The 19398-nt window shown below is 45.3% G+C and overlaps 1 protein-coding gene across 4 annotated transcripts in view; it reads left to right on the top strand.

The window, feature by feature from the left end:
* Positions 1–516: 516 nt before the first annotated feature.
* The window catches only part of LOC136754147 (serine/threonine-protein kinase SIK2), a 57792-nt gene continuing 38910 nt past the window's right edge, over positions 517–19398 (top strand). For 3 of the 4 annotated variants that reach the window (XR_010817542.1, XM_066710483.1, XM_066710492.1), the window contains exons 1-3: positions 517–974; positions 8447–8563; positions 13528–13591. Coding sequence is in view for 3 of the 4 variants with exons in the window: in XM_066710483.1 (XP_066566580.1) it covers positions 837–974; positions 8447–8563; positions 13528–13591 (319 nt within the window). In the remaining variant the exon portion in view is untranslated. Of the gene's footprint in view, positions 975–2176; positions 4776–8446; positions 8564–13527; positions 13592–19398 lie in introns of those variants that run through there. The other variant, XM_066710496.1, reaches the window with a different exon arrangement.

Raw genomic sequence — 19398 nt, forward strand, 5'->3', positions numbered from 1 at the left:
CGAATATGCATGTAAGTTGATAATAATAACAACCAGAGCCCGCCCATGCAGCAAAGTACAGTACACTAAAGCTGTAACTACGGTGTGTGCTGCCGGTGGAGGTGCATCCAGACCCCACTTCTGAGAAAGTCGACCGCTGGGCAGCCGTGTTGGAAATGCCTACCTGACACATACCCACAAGGTCAACGATATTTAAACGGCTTACAAATGCACATTTTATCTGCAACCCCCCCACCTCTCCTCCTCCTCCTCCTCCACCCCACCCCCCAGCCCGAGCCCTGCAACAAAAGCTATTATCAAAGCTCCCATCGGCGCAGCTTCAGAGGCCCTATCTGCTCCGCGCCGGGCGAGCAAACAGATTGACAGCTTTTAGAATAGCAATCGCGGGCTTTGACGTCAGAGGTGGATCTGGTCGTCTTGGAGACAAATTGGCACTGAAGTGTGGAACTGCTTCAAAGTCCCGCCCCCTGTACAAATACCCCCAGCGGCTCTGACGTCAATGCACGTCAACCAGAGAACATGATGCCTCCTGCGAGAAGTCAGCCCGTGTAGTCGCGCTAACAGGGCTGACATATTATAGCCCTTTTGTATCGAGAGGGCGGCGTGCCATCCCCCTCGCCACCGGTCAATGTCCAGCTGTGGATCCGGAGTGAGACAGCCGCCCGCGTCCAAGCTGGCTCGCAACCCGGGGACTGTACTGCACCTCTTCTTCATAGATATTTTCTAGCAGGGTGGCTGTTTCTTCTTCTTTTCTTCTCTCTTCGTTATCTGGTGGCTCAAGTCGTGGGTACCCCCTCCCCTCTCCCCGTCCCCCCCTCGGCACCCCCCACAACAGCATGGTTATGGCGGACGGTAACCAGAAAGCGATGCATCGGGGTCCGGTGCGAGTGGGCTTTTACGACATCGAGCGCACTTTGGGAAAAGGGAATTTCGCGGTGGTGAAGCTGGCGAGACACCGCATCACCAAGACCGAGGCAAGTACGCTGTGCTTCTGCCCGATCCGCGCTGGCACTGCTGGGCACTGGGGTATTGTGGTTCCCAGCTGCTGTAATGTGCTGCACTGGTGAAACTGTTTCTGTCTGCAGGGTCAGCTGGCGAAGTGAGAAGCAGCGTTGCCTTTGCATTAGTCCCGTGTGTTTGGAAATGTGCTTTCAATTTGTGCCTCTAATGAAAGGTGGTTGAGGGAAAGAGATCCAGCTGAGCACATCTGTAGCTGAAAGTTTGGCTGTTTGGTTCGTGTTTGCACCGGGTCAAAGCACAGGCTGCAGTCAGGTCCGAGCGGCACAGCTTGTTGCAGAAATCGTGCAAAAGTTGCATTGTTTGCTGTCATGCATTTTTGCAAAACAAAATGTACTGCCAGAGCACAACGGGAGCTCGCTTATTTTTCCCCCTGCAAAATGAATTCATAATAATAATCATAATAATAACAATAATATTTACATCTGTAATTATAATATATTTTTGATGTTGTTAATACAGTAATAAAAACATTTCCATACATTAATACCCTCCCCCTGCAAAGGAATGCAATGCTGTGAATGCATCTTATTTGTTTCTAAGGGTTAGAAACATTTAATGACACAATTTCTAGTACAAATGTAGCTGCACGTCTCCCTTACTTTTCCCAGTGATACCAACCCAATGTAAACAACCCAGCCTTGTTTTTATCTAGGACATACTCAGCCTGTGCACCGGGTTATATAACGTTTACAAAACGTGTTTTTCTGTGCGTTTCTGTGCTTATTCTTCGTGCAAGCAGGGGATTTCAGTGTGCATCTTTAAAATAAGCGGCAAAGACTTTCAATGACTGCGCACAGACTTTCTTGGAGACATAACTGTCATTTTGTTGAGAGAGAGAGAGGAGGAAAAAAACTGAAAGAATCGCTATTCGAAGCAGCCCGCAGACACTACATTGCCAAAACAGCGGGCATCAGTGATTTACTGGGATATTGTTACAATTCAATGTATTAAAGTCAGAATTATAAATAAGAGCACGTTTGTCTTCAGTTGTATTTCATACAAGATTATTATATTAAGAAATTGCTAATTTTTTGCTATTTGCAATTGTTTTATTTTCCTGCGGAGATCAGCAAACTGTTAACTATAGGCTTTTTTATATCCTGTGTTTGTTGTGTTTTAACAGTGCAACTATAAATATTATAAATAATACTTTTATAGAATTTAATTTTCGAATTTGAAATAGACAATTAAGTAATTGCACCAGTTGCTAATCAAAAATAAGTGTTTAATTGCAGTAACTTACATGAACCGTTCATGATGGCGTAACCTGTTACTTTTGTGCATAATAATATTATTATTATTAAGTGTGTGCTTTCCCTGCAGTTAATTGATTTTCACTGATTAATTGATTAATTGATGCTTCAGGCTGCAGTGAGAGTGAAAGCCCGTGAGGACCGCTGGTTGCGCCGCGCTTCATTAGAGCTCCCGGGGCTGAGGGTAGGATCCCTGCGTGGCTCTGCAAGACCGGCGGCTTTAATTAAAGACCACACTTTAAGATTGTCTGCGGGGATTTGTTTGTTTTTTTCCTTCTACATGCACTGCAACAAAATTATCAGTTGCCTAGTTAATGTATCAAAGCATCTCTTTGAACTCAAGGTAAAATACAAATAACTTGCCTGTGAATAACAAAGTACACAGAACTGCAGATAAAGTATAGGTTTGAAGTATATGCCACAAAGTCAGTATATTTGTGTCATACCTTTGTAGAAAGCTGGGCTTACACTTTGATGTTCACAATCCCTGGCGCGAAACAGTTTGAACATTTTCTGCCATATGGAAGCCTAGTTGTTGCCAGTCTTGCACAACAATGCTGTTGTTTTCGGGAGCTAATAGCAAAACAAACAAACAATTTTGAAAATCTATCAGTTGTCAATTAGCATTATATGACGTTGTTGCTGTGTGTGTTTATGATATTGTTTGAAAGCTGAGAAAGATGGAGTAAATATTTAGCAATAAGAAACGACATTGTGAGTGACACTGTCGTGCTAGGCAGGAATACCATACTACCACTGGTGTGACATTAACGATTCGCAGTTTGAGGCTGCAGGTTGTCAGACTCCCTCCTCTGTCTGTTCCAGCTTCTCCGCTCTCCCACCCAGTACAGCTGGTGCCCCATGTAGACAGTCGGCACTAATTGGAGACCACATCACAACTGAACACACACACACACCACAAAACCTGCCTGTCTGGACACCAGAGGCTGAGTTTCCCTCTCTCCCCACCGAGACACTGAACACGGTGACAGTTTGTGGCTGTACTGTTCTGTAGCAGCTCAGTGGAGAGACGGAGGACTGCTGCTGCTGTGAGTAGCTTTCATACGCACGGGGGGAGAAGAAATCCACCTCTCCCAATTTACTACTGAGCTTCACGATGTAGTTACTATATGATCTGGCCACTGCCTTTGTCCCCGGCTTTGTGCATTCAAGAAGCAACCATGAAAAGAGTGCAAAGGTCAGGCGCGCAAGGGTGGCTAAAGCACAAACACAGAACGCATTCCCGTCTCAAACAAAGGAACTGGCAGCGCAAGGTAAAGCCATGGAGGTGAGCAGAGTGTGTGGGAATCAAATGGAAAACTGTAGCTTCTGATCTAACCCTGCCGTGTGCGCAGTGTAAAGTAGGTTGCACAGCAGGTACATAAAACTTTATGAATATTTAAAAATATAATCATAATCTTCCTCATCCCAACATTCCACTGAACGCCAACATATCTTGAAATCAAGGTTTTCCCCTCAGGATTTGGAGATGGTTATGATTATGCTTTTGTTTTACATTCTTTTTCTACCCCGAGATTCTGCGACAGTTGACGTTACAAGTCGGTGTCCAAATTTATATATATATTTGGTGCACACACACACACACACACACACACACACACACACACACACACACACAGTCATGCACATGCACAGTTTACTGGAACTGTTACAAATGTAATTAAGGAATTTTACACATGGTCCAATATTAAAGAACAGGGACAGCGGACGATCACGCCTGCCTGATAAATGAAGTGGTGCCATGTAGGAGAGGCAGAGAGAGTGCGCAATGCATATTGGTGTAAGTTTGCTAGCTGTGAACAAATAAAAATTGATGATAATAATTCCATCTCTGTGGCAAGTCCAAGGAAATTAAGAAATGATTGTATTTCAGTGGAGCTCGGTCAACATAAAAAGATCCTGTGTGAAATGTGCAACGGGGATTACAGTGATCTGCAGAAAAAACGATTCTTTCAGTGCTGCGTATCCTCTGGGATGATAAGGCGAGTCCCTTTGTGTGGCACTTTGATCCATGCCAGGTTTTACGTGCTGTAGGCCCATGCATAGGAACGTGCTGTGTATGTATTGGTTGTTTGGAGATCGGCACAGGGAGACGTGGCATTGTCAAATGTATCACTGATGTCTGTGCATATTATTTCTTTCTTTCATAGCAGATCCACATGGAGGTTAAGCTCCATCCCTGTCTCTGACCTGCTTCATGTTTCATTGTTCACACTCCTTACAAGTCCTGCTTGGGGACAAATAAGAGTGTAACACAGGCCTCGGTGCTCAGTGTTCACACGTGTGGCATTCGGACCATGTCGTGACAGTAATGTGCCTCCCCTCCTTGCTTGCTTGAAATCAGATTGGGAAGCGTTTGTTTTCTGTTTCTTTGTTGCGGAGACGGTGACCTAACAGCCAGGCTCAATCTGAGTGAGAACCACAACAGAAGACGCTCGGCAGGGAAACGAGATCGACTCGTTAAGTGGAACGACATCAAGGGTGAGAAATGGTGTCCACCACTGAATTGTCCCGTTCTCCCTTTACTACTGAAGTGCAAATTTAAAGACGATGCTTTTCTAGACCGCGAAACGGCCCAGAGAACTTCACAGTAACACCCAGCCAGAAGTCAGAATTAGTTTACTTTCCTGTTCCTGACTGACCTTTTATCAGTCTGATTTGAAAATGCTTGCAACTTTACAAAATTCAGTTCTCTCTCTATATACAGACACACACTTTAATACATCACAAACTGAAAATAATTTAAATGTGTTAAGTAACAATTACATATAATCAATATAGTTAAGGAATGCAATGTAAACACGGTGCAAATGCAGGGCCATGCTTGGAACAGTGGGTAACTGTACAGCAGTGCAGTGAATTACAGGTACGCACTGGGCTTCGCAGTTTCGCTGTAACACACACTGTCATTACAGGCGCACAGGTCTGCAATTTGCTTATTGGTGCCCTTTTTACAAGCTGTTTATGCTGGGTTTCTTTTTCTGGAAACGCATTATCTCATTACATAGACGAGCATTCAGCGGAACTCCGTCTCATTGTACGAGTGTTTGTCTGAGAGAGGGAATAATTGCAGAGTTTTTGTTTTCCGTCAATTCCGTCATTCAGCAGAGCTCCAAAATTATTGATGATGATGATGATAATAATAATTGGGCTGATGCTTTTATACAGGTCTACTGGCATTTAAACAAACTAAAGTGTTATACACGTGCAGGGTGAATGAAATACAGCCTAGTGGAACAGTCTTCAGTGGTTTGACGGAGCATAAGGGGGACAAGGTACGGGTGAAAGACGACGTCTCGGCAGGCGTGGCACGTGTAGAAGACCCCAAAATGACACGGAGGGTACAGGTCATGTGATCTGCTGTAGTGGGCGGTCTAAAGTGGTGCAGTGCTGCTGATAAATGTGCTGCACATCAGACAGAGGGACGGTGACACTCTGTATTCCTGCATATGGGGGTATGTGTGTGAGGAACAGCACCTTTTAATGACGTCCGGCTCATGGCATAATTGGGCAGGAGGAGAAAGGCGGTGCAGTTTGTGTCCACCCCTTCCACCCTCCCTCCTCGGCTGTAGGTGCAGCATGTGTGTAAATGTGTGCCCTCCCCCATGGTGCAGCACATCTCGGTGTGGCTTGGCATTGCTCCATCTCATCCTTACCTTGTGTGGTTCGAGGCACAGAGTTTTTCCTACACTTTGCGTTTCCATGTAGCATTGTCTTTCCAAGAACGTTATTTCTTTATCCCTTCATCGACACTCAAATTGCTACACATGCGCACACACACACACACACCCTGTTGGGTATATCACACGGGTAAACCTGCACTTCGACATGAGAGAATTGCACGATAACAGACGTGGAGTATGCTTGAAGCAATGGCTCCCGTAAGCGGCCTACACCTGTGCTATAAGTGTGTTTTGGCCCTGTTGTGTACAGGAATGCACAGCACAAGTAGACAGCTCAGGACAGACCTATCCTGCTCTCAGGTAGGTGGCTCTGACAATTCACCCAGCCCGATCTAAACACATCCCAGTGAGTCAGCACCATGCTATGGCTTGATAACATATTACCATACGCCTACCACATTTTAGTATGAGTACAAAAATAGGAATAGGCTTTTTTTAATTCAGTTTGGAGGCTCTCGCCATGTTTCAGAACGGTGCTCTGTGCATTGTCGTCTGAGGTCATCCCGACTGAGGGCCGACATGCTCAAACCCCTCTCGGGATCCACCCACGTGGCCACCAGACCTGTCTCCAAAGCGCACTGGTTAGGTGGGATCCATTCAACCGCGCATCGCATTGGATATCTAAAGACCCCGCCCCCTGCCAGGACTCCCTCCGATGTGGTCACGGGACAGATTTCAATGTGCAGCGCCAACCAGTGGAGGGACAAGAATTGCGTGAATAAAAACAGGCGCCGAAACGTTACCAATTCGAGACCTTTGCCAAGTCCTGCTCTGCGTTCGCTCATTCCTGAAAAGGTTACGCAGACACTAACCTGCTTAGCTTTTTAAACTGTTATAATGCCCGATTATCTCGCTTAGGCTTCTAATCTTTTCTGGGCCGAAGACATGCGCCGTTTGGTCTGCGGACTCGTAAGCCACGACAGAGGCCTTGTGGGGTCAGGTCTGTGCGCAGTGGCGAGGGAGGGGCGGGAGGTTCGGGATCAGCTTCCGCACTGCAAACGGGGTGGATGAGGCCGCCAGTTCGGGGGGTGGGCGCGGCGTGATGTCGGGCCGTCTCCGGCTGACCCGAGATGCCGACGCTGAGGAGACGGCAAGTTTTATTCAGACGAAGCCCCCCTCTCATCCTTCCAGCTGCCGTGTGTGTCAGAGTCAGGACGTGCAGAAACAGCACCTGCTGTGACAGGCAGAGTGGAGGGGAGATTTCTCTGGGATCTCTCTGTTTCCCCTGCTTTGGGTTTTCTGCCGTGATGCTGTGAATAAGGGTCATTTGAGTTAAGGACGCACATACACAGGGGCGGCTTTGTGCTCACTTCTGATGCGCACTGTTCTCCTCTGCCCAGCTGGTGTTCTCGATCGAGGAAGGGCTGACGGGCACGGCTTTCAACGCCCTTCGCTCTGGCGCATCGGTCAGATGGGTTTGATCTCCCAGTGCAATGCAGTGAGAGACACCAAAAAAAAAAATTCTCTAGTCCCTGTACTGGTCATTTTAAACACCAATTCCCCTTAAATTAATCTACGCTACCGGCCGAAGAACAGCCATTTCTTAGACCAGTCAGTGTAACTTTCCAATTCAGAGATTTTTCCGTGTCACCTGCTCTGGAGTCTCTGAGGTTCGGCAAATGTCATGTCTTATTGCTGTGACTCTGTTCTGACTTTCTAACTGGGGTCACACTGAATGTCAGCCCGCCCCCTAATATATGTCAAGTCTGTCAGAGGGAGTCTCGGGGGCCTGGTTCAGAAGTGGCTGTCTTAAGTCCTGCTAATACACGACTCGACGAGGTGAAGTCGAGCTGGGCCTCAGCCACACTGCAGTCAAGCGGATGGAAACCAGAGAGAGCACCTCTAAGGGACTCCTTGCCTCTAGTATCGTAATTCCTCACCTTACTCTTCCGCTGGGTTCACAGACACTTGTTGAAAAAACACTCTGAGCAAGCTGCCTTAAGGAGAGCAGTGATTAAATTGCTCCTTTGAACAGAAAAAGACAAGAGTGTGGGGTGAGAGTGTGGAGTTCAGTGCCAATGCAGGGAGATCCTACTCGGGGTGCAATCTGAACCGTTCCAGTTTTACGAGTTTCAAACAGGTTTTTCAATATCGTAAGCGTGTGACTTCCGTTCATTGTGGTTAACTCGTGAAAGAATCAAGTGGATTTACTATGAAAACGCTCTTCCCAGCAGTAGCAACTCTGTCGGCACCCTTAATGTCTCCAGTGCCCTTGCCACAGAATTTGTTCTGTCGACTCCGCTCAATCGACACGTTCGGTTTGACGGCGAAGAAAACCGCAAGGTGTCATTTTCAGTGACAGAGACATTTCAGTCGAAATAAATGCAAACCAAGCTTACACGTCTACAGATAGGTTCTTCACAGCTCCCGATAAGCAACCTGCGCCAGATGGTTGTGTTAAAGACCGTTTCTGGTCGTGGCTCGGGGTCTGTTGCCTCAATCTCAATCGCTCTGTCCTTGCCTCTGCAGGTTGCCATCAAGATCATTGACAAGTCCCAGCTGGATGCCGTGAACCTGGAGAAGATCTACAGAGAGGTCCAGATCATGAAGATGCTGGACCATCCACACATCATCAAGCTCTACCAGGTAGCCCTTCTCTCTGGCCCACGATTTTTCTCTGAATTTGTGGTATTGATTTTATTTCAGGTGACAGAGCTCTGAGCTCTTATAGCTCCCTGGGTGCCCATGTGTATATTGCTTCCATAAAAATACCAATAAAAAAAAAACAGAACTTCAATAGCGAAACTACAAGAATAGCACACGGAGAAGCCCACGTTGGCTCGAAAATGTTGAGCAATTGAACTTTCGCAGTATAAAAAGTACAAAAAAAAAAGCAATCGATGTTCTCTCTGCAACCACTACTGAAATACATCCCAGATTCCCGCAGTGCTCAGATGACTTCACGATATTATATAAGGCCAATGTAGGTAATTGTAGTTGCCGAGAATATGAATAGCAGCTCACTCATTACACAACGCAGAGGCCCCTACCCAGACCGTTCTGTGTAATCAAGCCGTACCATTATTTCCAACAGCCCCACTCTTCAGCTCCATAGGTCAATTAGTCATTTCCTCTCAGGATCTCATAAACGCAGCACAGCCCCACACTGTGCCCGCCGGCCCGCTTCAACCCCCCCCCCCACGGCAGGACAGGAAGAGCTGAAAAGCCTTGCTCTCGATGCAAGGGCACTGCGTAATCTGACCTCCCCCCTCGGCCGGTCCACACATGGCCATGGACCTTCAGTGTGACGTTTTCTGGATCTTGCAGATAGTTTATTTTTATTTTGTATTCACTACATGAGTCACTCACTTATTCACTTACTAGCTCAACTCACTTACTCATATATGTACTTATTGATATATGTTTGTATTTAATTTTTATTTAATTATTTTTTGGGCCAGTCCAAAATGAGCTCTCGCCATTCTATAATCAAAGCTGAAAAGGGTGCAAATCTAGCTTGAGAGGACACAGAAACGATTAAGGACTATTTAAACATAGCCTGGGAAATGTATCTGGAATCTGAAGTTTGGGAACGGAATCTGTGTTGCCCAACGCAGAGTATCGAAAGCCCTGCTCTGTTAAAAAAACAAAATAAATAAAACCGCTGATTCACTAGAAGCTTTGAGAAACTCTTTAGACTGCGGCTCTTAGGTTATCCGGTTAATACAAAACAGACGTGTGAGGCCACCTCTCACCTATTTGTTCATAATGACGATGTTTTAGTTTTCTTCTGATCGTAAGATTGAGGGAATATAGTTACCATGTGACTTGAAGCCTTTACGAAACATCAGAGAGCACCAGAGAAGACTGATTCTCTGACATGCCAAGGCATAGTTTCCATCCCCCTCCCCAATTACAGTGAGGAAGGAGCAATAGGAAAAGGCTATCTATCTATCTATCCATCTCTATATATACATTTAATTGGTTCATTGTTTTTTTACATCTGAAAAACTAAACAAAACAAGCTTTGTATCTTTCTCTTTCTGTTTCTCTCTCCCTCTGAGTTCTTGAGCTCTGACAGGCAAAGGGACAGTGAGGGGAAGTCAGGGCTGAGCTCATGACTTCCTGTTCAGTTGTTCAGGGAATCAGTGGTCTGATGGTCCTCTGTGATGTCACAATAAAAACAGCACCACAAAAGAACAATAAAAACAACGGCTACATGAGCCCCAGGAAGGGGAGGCGACAGGCTAGTGGCGAAAGTCAGCTGTCCTCTGCAGTAACGCTTTCGGTCATGTAAAAAAGCCAATTGCCTGTGCACGGTCAGGGTGTAGCTGAGATTTTGTTTAGTAGCACCGCACATCGAAGCTGTATGTGTGATTATTAGTATTATTCTCGCTACTTGCAGGCCTGGTGATCAGTGGTACCGCCATGTTTGGCAGGCAGGGCTCAACTCCAGACGCAGACCTAGACCAAATCAAAACATTGACCTACCAGCAAAAGCAAATGACATACTTGCGCCCAGTCGTACTTTCTCGAGTTCTCGTTTGGTTTCTACTACTAAGAAGCAAAGACACGACAGGGAACAAGTCTGTAATTTGCTCTGATACACCGGTAGGTCAGGGTTTGGTGTTGGTCTAGGCCTTAGTCATAGTACAAACGTATGAAATACAGGACTTGTTGCTGCTTTCCTTGGGGCACAGTGTGTGCAGAAGGGCCAAGGGGTCCCTGGAGCCCAAATTTGTTTTCAGATGGTTTAGTGACACCTGCTTACTGGACCTACTACCTTGCTGTTGCTGTGTGGTCTGTCACTTCTACCCCAGCATACAGTACTGACATCCCTGATATATATGTGCTATTTCCATTACCAAATTTGTTTGTTTTCCAGTTGGAGGAAAAAGTGCCTAATTAGCATTAATTGTGCGTGCATACCAAATCTGCTCATTGGCATTGTTAGAGAGATGCTCTAATGCAGTTATGTGGTCTGTAGTAGTTTTTCATACAATACTTTGTTTGATACTGCTGGGAATTGTTTGTTTAACCACCTCCCCCCCCAAAAAAATTGACATGCTGTACTTTAGCCCCCGGAAATGATCTGATCGTTCCAAATCCCCCGTCCAATGAGCTCCTGGCATTTTAAAAGAGCTTTGACTTTGATCACACAGAATTTGCATGAGCCAATTTTGGTTGCTTCCAAACATTTGCATACTCTGACAGACGTGTCAAAGTGAATTTGGGTAGGGAGTGCTTTCACAGTCGGGGGACCAAAAAAAGAGAGAGAAAAATAAATAAGCACAGAGCAATATGCTGCAAAAGCTGCTGTCTTCTTGACAAGGTTGTGAAAGATCACACAGAGACAAAAGAAGGACAGTGTTTGGAAAAAGCATTGTTTACCATTCTGGCTTTGGCACTTATTGGAGATGCAGCTGTCCAAAGAGGGGGCATGGCTTACGGCGGTCTTGGTCGTGGCAAGCGTGAGATTGAGACACAAGGTGGACCCTAACTGTGCATCAGGACAAGAAAGAAAACGGCAGGGGTCCCAGATTCCATCACCTGAGGAGATACCCAATCCAGAATAGGGGAGGACTGCACTGGTCAGTGTGGTCTAATACTGATTACATTATCTACCAGTTTCAGTCCTGCACTCACTGCCCTCACATTTATTATACACAGGGGTAAGTATTTGTCAAATAAATTTAACACTCTGATTGACAGCTCTGATAACTCTCTCTCTTATGCTGTGACCCCCTCCCTAGACAGTGGGCTCCTGCAACCCAGCTCAGTAAACTGGGCAAAATGTGCAGCGAGAATGATCACGACAAAGCTTCTCTTCACGCTTTGGAAAAGAGACCCGCTGTATTTTTGGTGCAGTAATGCAGAGCAGAATACAGTGTGAATAGAGATTGTGTGTATTTTGTGGGCGTCACGGACCAGAAAGGAAAGCGCTGCTTTTCTATTTCAATGTGATACGAAGACAATTGTTCAAGATCTGGCTGCCCAGAATGGAGGGAAAACGGGGGTTATATAGAAAGCTTTTGCAGGCATGATGCACTGCCCCCATTGTCCGGGAGAGGGGCAGTGAGGAACAGTGGCTCGGGCCCACGGTATGCTTCAGGTTTTTCTGTAATAAATATAAAAAGAAAAGCAAAAATAAAATCTGTTGCCATTCCTGAATTGTCTAGGAACAGCTAATAAGACTGTGGGTGCTTTGTACATCCACTTACAGAGCTATTTAAATATTTTGTTAAAAAAAAACTCAAAAACCTTTTTGGTATTAATAGATACGGTGCTGTGTGTGATTGCAGCCATATGTCCCTTTTCTTGGTTTGATTTGTAATATATTTATTTTCTCTCCCTCTGAGACTGAAAGTGTATTTCATCTCCTTTCAAAAGCTGCGCAGTGGGAAAACACTGGCTGCTCATTTTGGTTCATTTTTTTTCCCCCGTTGCTTCCATGGGAAGGGTAGGGCAAAACCAGTCCCATCCACCAGTCTTTTGAATGATGGATAGCAGAACAAAGCGTGGATCTGGGCTCTCTTGTGTTTCAGTCTGTTTTGTTTGAGAATATGAATTAGTACTTGTCTTCACCATCCTTCAGTGCTATGTTGGTTTAACACAGTCACCTTCGTGTACGGTCATTTCTCACAGACGGGAGACGAAAGGGTCTCTCTCAGACATTAGGAGCTGTTCAGAAGTCAGTCACCGGTGTCCTTGCCCATTGAATTTTCTTTACATGGGCCAAGTGCGCAGAATGATGCCAGACTGGAGTCTCGGTGTCTAGGATTGCCGTTATGAATAAAACTCCAAGTGGGCCTCCTTCTGAAATCCACACACAGCCCCAATGGGGATGATGGGGGGGGGGGTGGGGGGTGTGTTCTGGGCAATCAGCGACCGACGTTACTGAAAAACTCCCGTGCCAAACTGTGTCTAAGTTTTGAACGTCTGTTGCACAGCACCTTGTTCTCCACAGGCAGTATCTGGAAAAGCCATCATGCACTGGGCTTCACCAATGGGATGCCAGTCTCAGGCCGTACTGTCTCCAGTGTACGTGTATCTGCGGGTGCCCTGGGTGCAGTGCTGTACTGAATCAGGGACAACCTATGGGCCTACTTGTTGATACGCTGCGTAAATAACTACGATTCCATTAGAAAACTGTACTCCCTTAAGTGGTTCTCTTTCTCTGTGCAAACTGAAATTCCAAGGCCAAGCATACTACACACAGATTGTGCGTTGAAAGCACTGCTTGTATTCTGAAGTGTTCGTTTTTCTGCCATTAAATAAGATTTCCTTTTTAAGGCAGTATCAGTAATGATTCCATACAATTTCTAAGACCTTGTAATGTTACATTGTGTATAGAAAGCATATTTATCAATATAACATTTTCAAATCTTACAAGTTGCCCACCTATTCATACGCCAGACTTAGTCTTTCTGCGTTCTTCACTTGACTATAACAGTCAGGCAAGAAAAGGGCTTTGATTCTGAGTTATTGTGTACAAAGGAGGACAGAGTCGTCCATCAAAGCCACACAAGATTACATCATTGTTGGTATTGGGGGTTAAAAGTGAGAGAAAGGCATGCTCCATCTTGACACGGCTCTCTTCTCCCCCGCAGGTGATGGAAACAAAGAACATGCTTTACCTGGTGACGGAGTACGCCAAAAACGGGGAGATTTTTGGTAAGTTGTTGTTGTTAATTTTTTTCCCCCTCTTGGCGAGGCCGCCCTCCCCCTGTCAACAGCCCTGTTGTATTTTCCCGAGCGCCAGGGTGCTGACAGCACCTTGACAGAATGCTTACAGAACTCACTGGGGTATTCTCTGGAGCTCCGCTTCTTACGTGCTGCTCACTGCGTTGTGCACTTCTGCCTCCTTCCCTTCCTTGGAGGGTTTTTTGGTGTCAGAAACCGTGTATGTCAGGCAAGCAGTGTGTTTAGTATTGAAATAACACAAGCACGGCTTCAAAAACACACCTGATGGAACAGACAGCCGGTGAGAGATTAAATGAATTAACCATACAGCCTATAATTGTTCAGACTTCTGATTTCAACCTTGAGCTGTGAATTCAAGGCCTTCTCTTCTTGCCCAATTCATGTAGTGTATCCATACTGCCAAAGTAAGCCCTCACCTGTGTTGAACTCAGTTGTTTACCATTTTTTAAATTCAGGCCTGAGAGAAACGCATTCGGACTGGACTGTGAGGCAGTTAGAATGGTGCATCCGCCAAGTGGTGTTAATTGAGTAATGAGATTGTGTTGAGAAATCGCAGCAGTAAGGAACATGTCTCCTTCCGTTTCTGGAAACAAACGGGTGTACGAGAGAATTGGCGCCCCTCTCTAGAAGAATACCTGCGCACCGCGAACCTGAAGCCGTTGTTTTGATCGCTCCCAGCCCAGCCAAGCACAGAGGGCACCCGATAGAAAACCCTGGCCTGTATGAGACGGTGGGTAGCTGAAAGGAGAGCAGAGAGAGTCCTTGAACGTTGATCTGTGGCTGTTGTGGTCTCATTAAAGGGAGTTGTCCACGTGTACAGGACCTGGTGCACAGTGAGGGACTGGGACAGAGGGCAGAGGATTCGTGCGGCGCCAGCTCAGCTCATGTTCATGTATTTTAGCCGCTGGTCTGCGCTTGTTGTTGTACGTTTAGAATTCCCTGAAATTGTGTCGACAGTGTGACAGAATAGGATATGATGTTCCCAAGAGTGGTTCCCTCTCACGTGGGAAAACTGAAATTCCATGTTAAAATGTATTCTGCACTGTATTTTCTGCAAGAGGATTGTTGTTGATCTAAAAAAAAAAAACAATGTCTATATGCAAATACTGTATATATGAATATATATATATATATATATATATATATATCTTTTAGTCACCATTTAACAGGGCTGTGTGAGTTTGTAAAGGAAACCTTCAACCTTCAGTGTGAGAGTTTCTTTTAATTCTTCAAGTTGATCAAGAGATGCCTTTTCAACAATAATGGCACTATTACCTTGGGGTTGTTATAATTAATATTATTACTTTAATGTGTATTTTCAAAACAACCTGAAAGTCGTTTGATCTAAAGAAAGCAAATGACATTGATTGGTAAATCGGCCGGAGGACTGGTGAGACTTCTTGTAAGACTGAGTGAAGCCTGACAACATTGTGAGGTCGTCTTCACGCATTTGTTGGTGTGTTGTGTCAGTTCCCCACTTCGACACTGAGTCATAGGGGAGTGTGGGTGCCAATATGACAGCTTTCAACAGACTGACTACATCATGGCAAAACAGATTAGGTAAAAAAAAAATTATATATATAAAAAACAGAGCATTGGAACATATTTTGTCTTTGACTGGGACCAAGAGGATGAAGAAGATGCCAAGGAGAGATTTGCAAAGAGGAAAACAGATATATTGACCCTATAAATCTTTCAATAGCAATTAAAGAGAAAAGCTGGAGGCACGTGTCCCCTCTTCTTGCCTCTTTTGCTCTGTTTTCACAACAGCGTGAGTGCTGTGTCAGGTCAGCAGTATTTCCATTACTGACACCCAGTGAACCACGGAGGTACTGAGGTTCCTTCAGTCCTGGCTGCCATCCAGACCTTGTCATAGTTTACTGTGGTATACTGTGGTAAAAATACAGTGTAGGCAAGCACCAGTCACTGTCAGGCAGGGCATGGAAGTGGATGATAACTCGTGATACAAACTGTTAGTGTCTACCTACCTATCTGTCTAATATATAAATACAAAATAATTACAATAACAGAGATTACATTAAGACAGATTTCCACACATTGCATAAAGGCTTGCATTTACGAAACAGAATAAATGCTGACAGAAGTTATCAGTTATAAAGGTCAATTTCTGTCAACAGATTAAACTGATCATCATTTCCCCTCAGTAAATTAACTTTTTGTCACGCTGATGAAGGGCCTTCGAATGCCAAACATTACAGCTAGCACGTTTGATCTGATAAAATTCCAGATGGCGCAGCAGACAAGCTATGTTGTGCACTTATGCATCGTATACTCGTTGAGTTATGATATTGATAGGAATACAATGCATTATAAAATTACTTTTTTAATATGTGTTTTTTTTTTTAATTCATAACAAACTGCAATTAAGATTGCTTTGTGGCTTACTGTACGTGTTTTCTGGTTCTGCTGCTCATGAAGTACTTCCCATTTTTGCCATGCCATGTTTAAATGTAAAACCACAGGCTATATGTGAATATATACCTAAATTCACGGGAGCAGACTGCAAATGTAAGATTATTTTTTTGACACACTTTGCAGTTCATTCGGCCAGGCTGTGATGACCGTGGTGTAGATTAGAGCTGGACTAGTGCACAGCAACTGTCGTTATTGAACCAGCTTTGTTGTTGTGTAGGTGACAGTAAATTACTTTCTTCTGGGGTCTAAAAAGAACCGTAGTGATCTCATCCTTGTTTTGATTTCGACATTATTTTGTAAGCCAGTATTTCTGAAGTTGCTGTATCATGTGCTGTGTTTTGCTTTCAATGTATTGCATTATCTTTTGTCCCTCATATAGAGCTCATCCAATTATTATTATTAATACACCTCCTAATAATAATACTAATTGATACTACTGCTACTACTAATGATAAAATACAAATTATAATGAATACAACTACTACTAATAAATTATAATTGCCCTGAGGAGGAGGACAGCTACTCAGTATTATGTTGGAAGTCACAGTGCTCAAAGTGCAACTAGAAGTTAGAAATGGAAGTCATTCCACGTTGACGCTGGCCTTTGGGCAGTAGGTGCCAATAACCTTTTACTTCTCTGTAATAAACTTTCAGAAGGAACTGATAGGGACTGAGTCTTCAATCTGTTCGCTTCCTTCTGCTTTACATCACCCTGGTCTAAAGTTCACCTCTGAGCGGCACATTTCAGTGAGCTGGAGCGATGGCCTGCTAGCGTCTCTCCCCCGGCCTGTTTCGTGACGTCTGCATTTTATTCGCTGCTGGTGCGAGGCGGACAGACTCAGGGTTGTGACAGGGGAAGGTCTTCCTGCTGTCGAGTTGAAAGTCAGAGCTTCCTCTGGGCCTGGCCAAGATGAGAAACGCAGCATAATAAGAATCCCAGTCTTTTTTTAAATGTAGATATTTTGGAAGAGATAAAAAAAAAAAAAGGAATTCAGTTCTGGCCTCTTCCCCCACCTGCATGGTGAAGACTGGGGACCAGATTAAATCTGATCTGACGTCATATCGTCCTCTTGAACACAGAACAGCTGCAGGCAGATGTCCTATGTTCTTCCAGGCACGGACGCTATCCTGGACACATCTGCTGAGCCCGTGTTCAGTCATTGGTCAAGGGAACACGTTCCCCATTGTCACTTTTCCACAGAGCATGGTTTTCCGATCTCCCTCCTCCTGTCAGAGCGCGGTCGTATAGCGTCCTGGCCCACCTGGCCTGTTTATCTCTGGCATCTGTCGCTCTTCGCTGATGCTCCCCCATGGTGCAGTTGTGTGGCACCGACAGCTTGGCGCTGCTTGGGTGTCCTACGGTGTTTATTAGCAAACAGCACGCACTGCAAGGAGCTCTCTCTGATTACCCAGTTAATCACCTGGCCTTAAAACACGGCCATGGGGCCAGTTTTCAGTTTTGTAAGAGGCTGCAATCTTTCATCCCGTGGACATTTTTCACAGCTGTGACAAAACCTAAAACAACAGATGCAGATGTGACCACAGGGCCGAACCTGTGCTCCTGGGGGAGGCTTTTACAGTTTGAGTCTTTGACATGTGGGTGTGCCTGTATAGTGAGAGTCCAATAAGGCCAGGCCACATTGATAAAGGACCTTCTCCGGTGCTTGGAGGGGCTCGGCAAAGTTTACTCACACTGGATTAAGTATAAAAATAAAATAAAATGGCGTGAAAACAGCATCCCTGCAGTGAAAAAATTATGATGCCCCCACCCAAAGTGAACAGTCGGTTGAAATGATTTCCTGGCTGTCTGTCCCGCAGCCCTGCCAGAGCCAGGCTCCGATGTGACATGCAGCGAGGTGTGTGATTAAGGCCTGCTTGTCAGAGTGTGAAGTAAGAGGGGAAACTAAACCAGGTTTCTCAGGGCCAACAGGCAGAGCAGAAAATGGCCATGTATGGAGTTTAGAGTACTGCGGGAGAGACTGGGGTCATTTGTTCTAGAACGCAACGTTCTCTGTGGGAGAAGTAAAACTGAACCAAAAAAAGCTGTCGGCAGAAGAAAGCAGGGAGAGAGGAAAGAAAGAAAGAAAACAAGAAACACCCCGGTTGTTTTTGCTGCGTGGCTTGTGTGTTTACAGTGGAGACGTGCCGTTCAGCGAGCGATGCCTTACTTCTTAACCTCAGTCTCCACGACAGGCTTTGTTTTGGGTTCTTATCTTCCACTTCCTCTCTTCAAGGTCCAAACTGAGGGCTGCTGAAACCCCAGTCTCTGGCGCACATGCACACATGCCTAGAAACAAGCTGAGTTTGCCTTCAGGCTTCATAATACAAGCTCAGAGACAATTCAATTCAGGGAGCTTTTAATGTAAGGAGAGAGAAAATTAAAAATGAAAAAAAAGAAAGCTGAAACGTGCTGGCTAACGAAAGGCCTTGCTGCCAGCGCACACTTCACGTCAAAGCTGGCTAAACTTTAAGCTCGTTGGACAAACTTCAAAGTTTTGTGGAAGGAACATTCAAACATCAGGCGTAAACAGTAAAATAAGTCTGCTGCTCCATGTTTGGACAGAATACTTCTCCCAGACCTTCCTTAACAAGCACAGTTGGTCTGGTGTCCTAAGTCTCCAGCTCCAGGTCAATGAGGCCTCTTGCTGGGAACCAAAGACTATCAGACCAAACCGAGTTCTTCGTCGCTAGCCCCCAGTTTGTGCTCACTGTTTGTCAAAACAACGGCACTCTTCCCAGTGTTCAGGCAAGCATGATTTCATTATCAGTAATTATACTGGTGTCGCTCACCGGGCTAGGCCACTGCATCAGCACTACGCCAGCCAACCCTGTCTTAACAGCCTACGTCAGTTGAAAGTTGCAGGCAATTCAGGGCAGCAGTGATGGAAATGTGTTGGGAGCAAAAAAATCATGAAGCGTGGTTGCTTCTGCTTTTCCACCTTGAGACATCTCTTCAATACAGAAGTGTTTGTGTTTGTGTGTGTTACCAAAAAAAAAAAAAAGAGAGAAAAGAACACCAACTTCCCTGCATTCAACACAATCAGCCCTTTCATGTCTGGCCCCAGGACAGCTGCACAGCATTGTTGTGTTTATTGGCAGGGAGACGTAGCTTATTCGCACCTCTGGGCCAGGGAGTGGGTCTGTGTACTCAGAGTGGCTACGGCTGCTTCAGCCAGAGGCGGCTGGTCCCATGACTATGTGCTGGGTTCTCACCCCCCGCCCCCCCCAAACACACACACCATTAAATGTGCATTCCTGAGCTTTTTTCTTGTTCTTTTGTGGTTCACTAATCCTGGAGCGTATTTGCTGACACCTTGGTAACTCACGATGCATTTAGAAAT

This window comes from Amia ocellicauda, chromosome 1, assembly GCF_036373705.1.
Source record: "Amia ocellicauda isolate fAmiCal2 chromosome 1, fAmiCal2.hap1, whole genome shotgun sequence".
In the NCBI taxonomy this organism is placed as follows: Eukaryota; Metazoa; Chordata; class Actinopteri; order Amiiformes; family Amiidae; genus Amia; species Amia ocellicauda.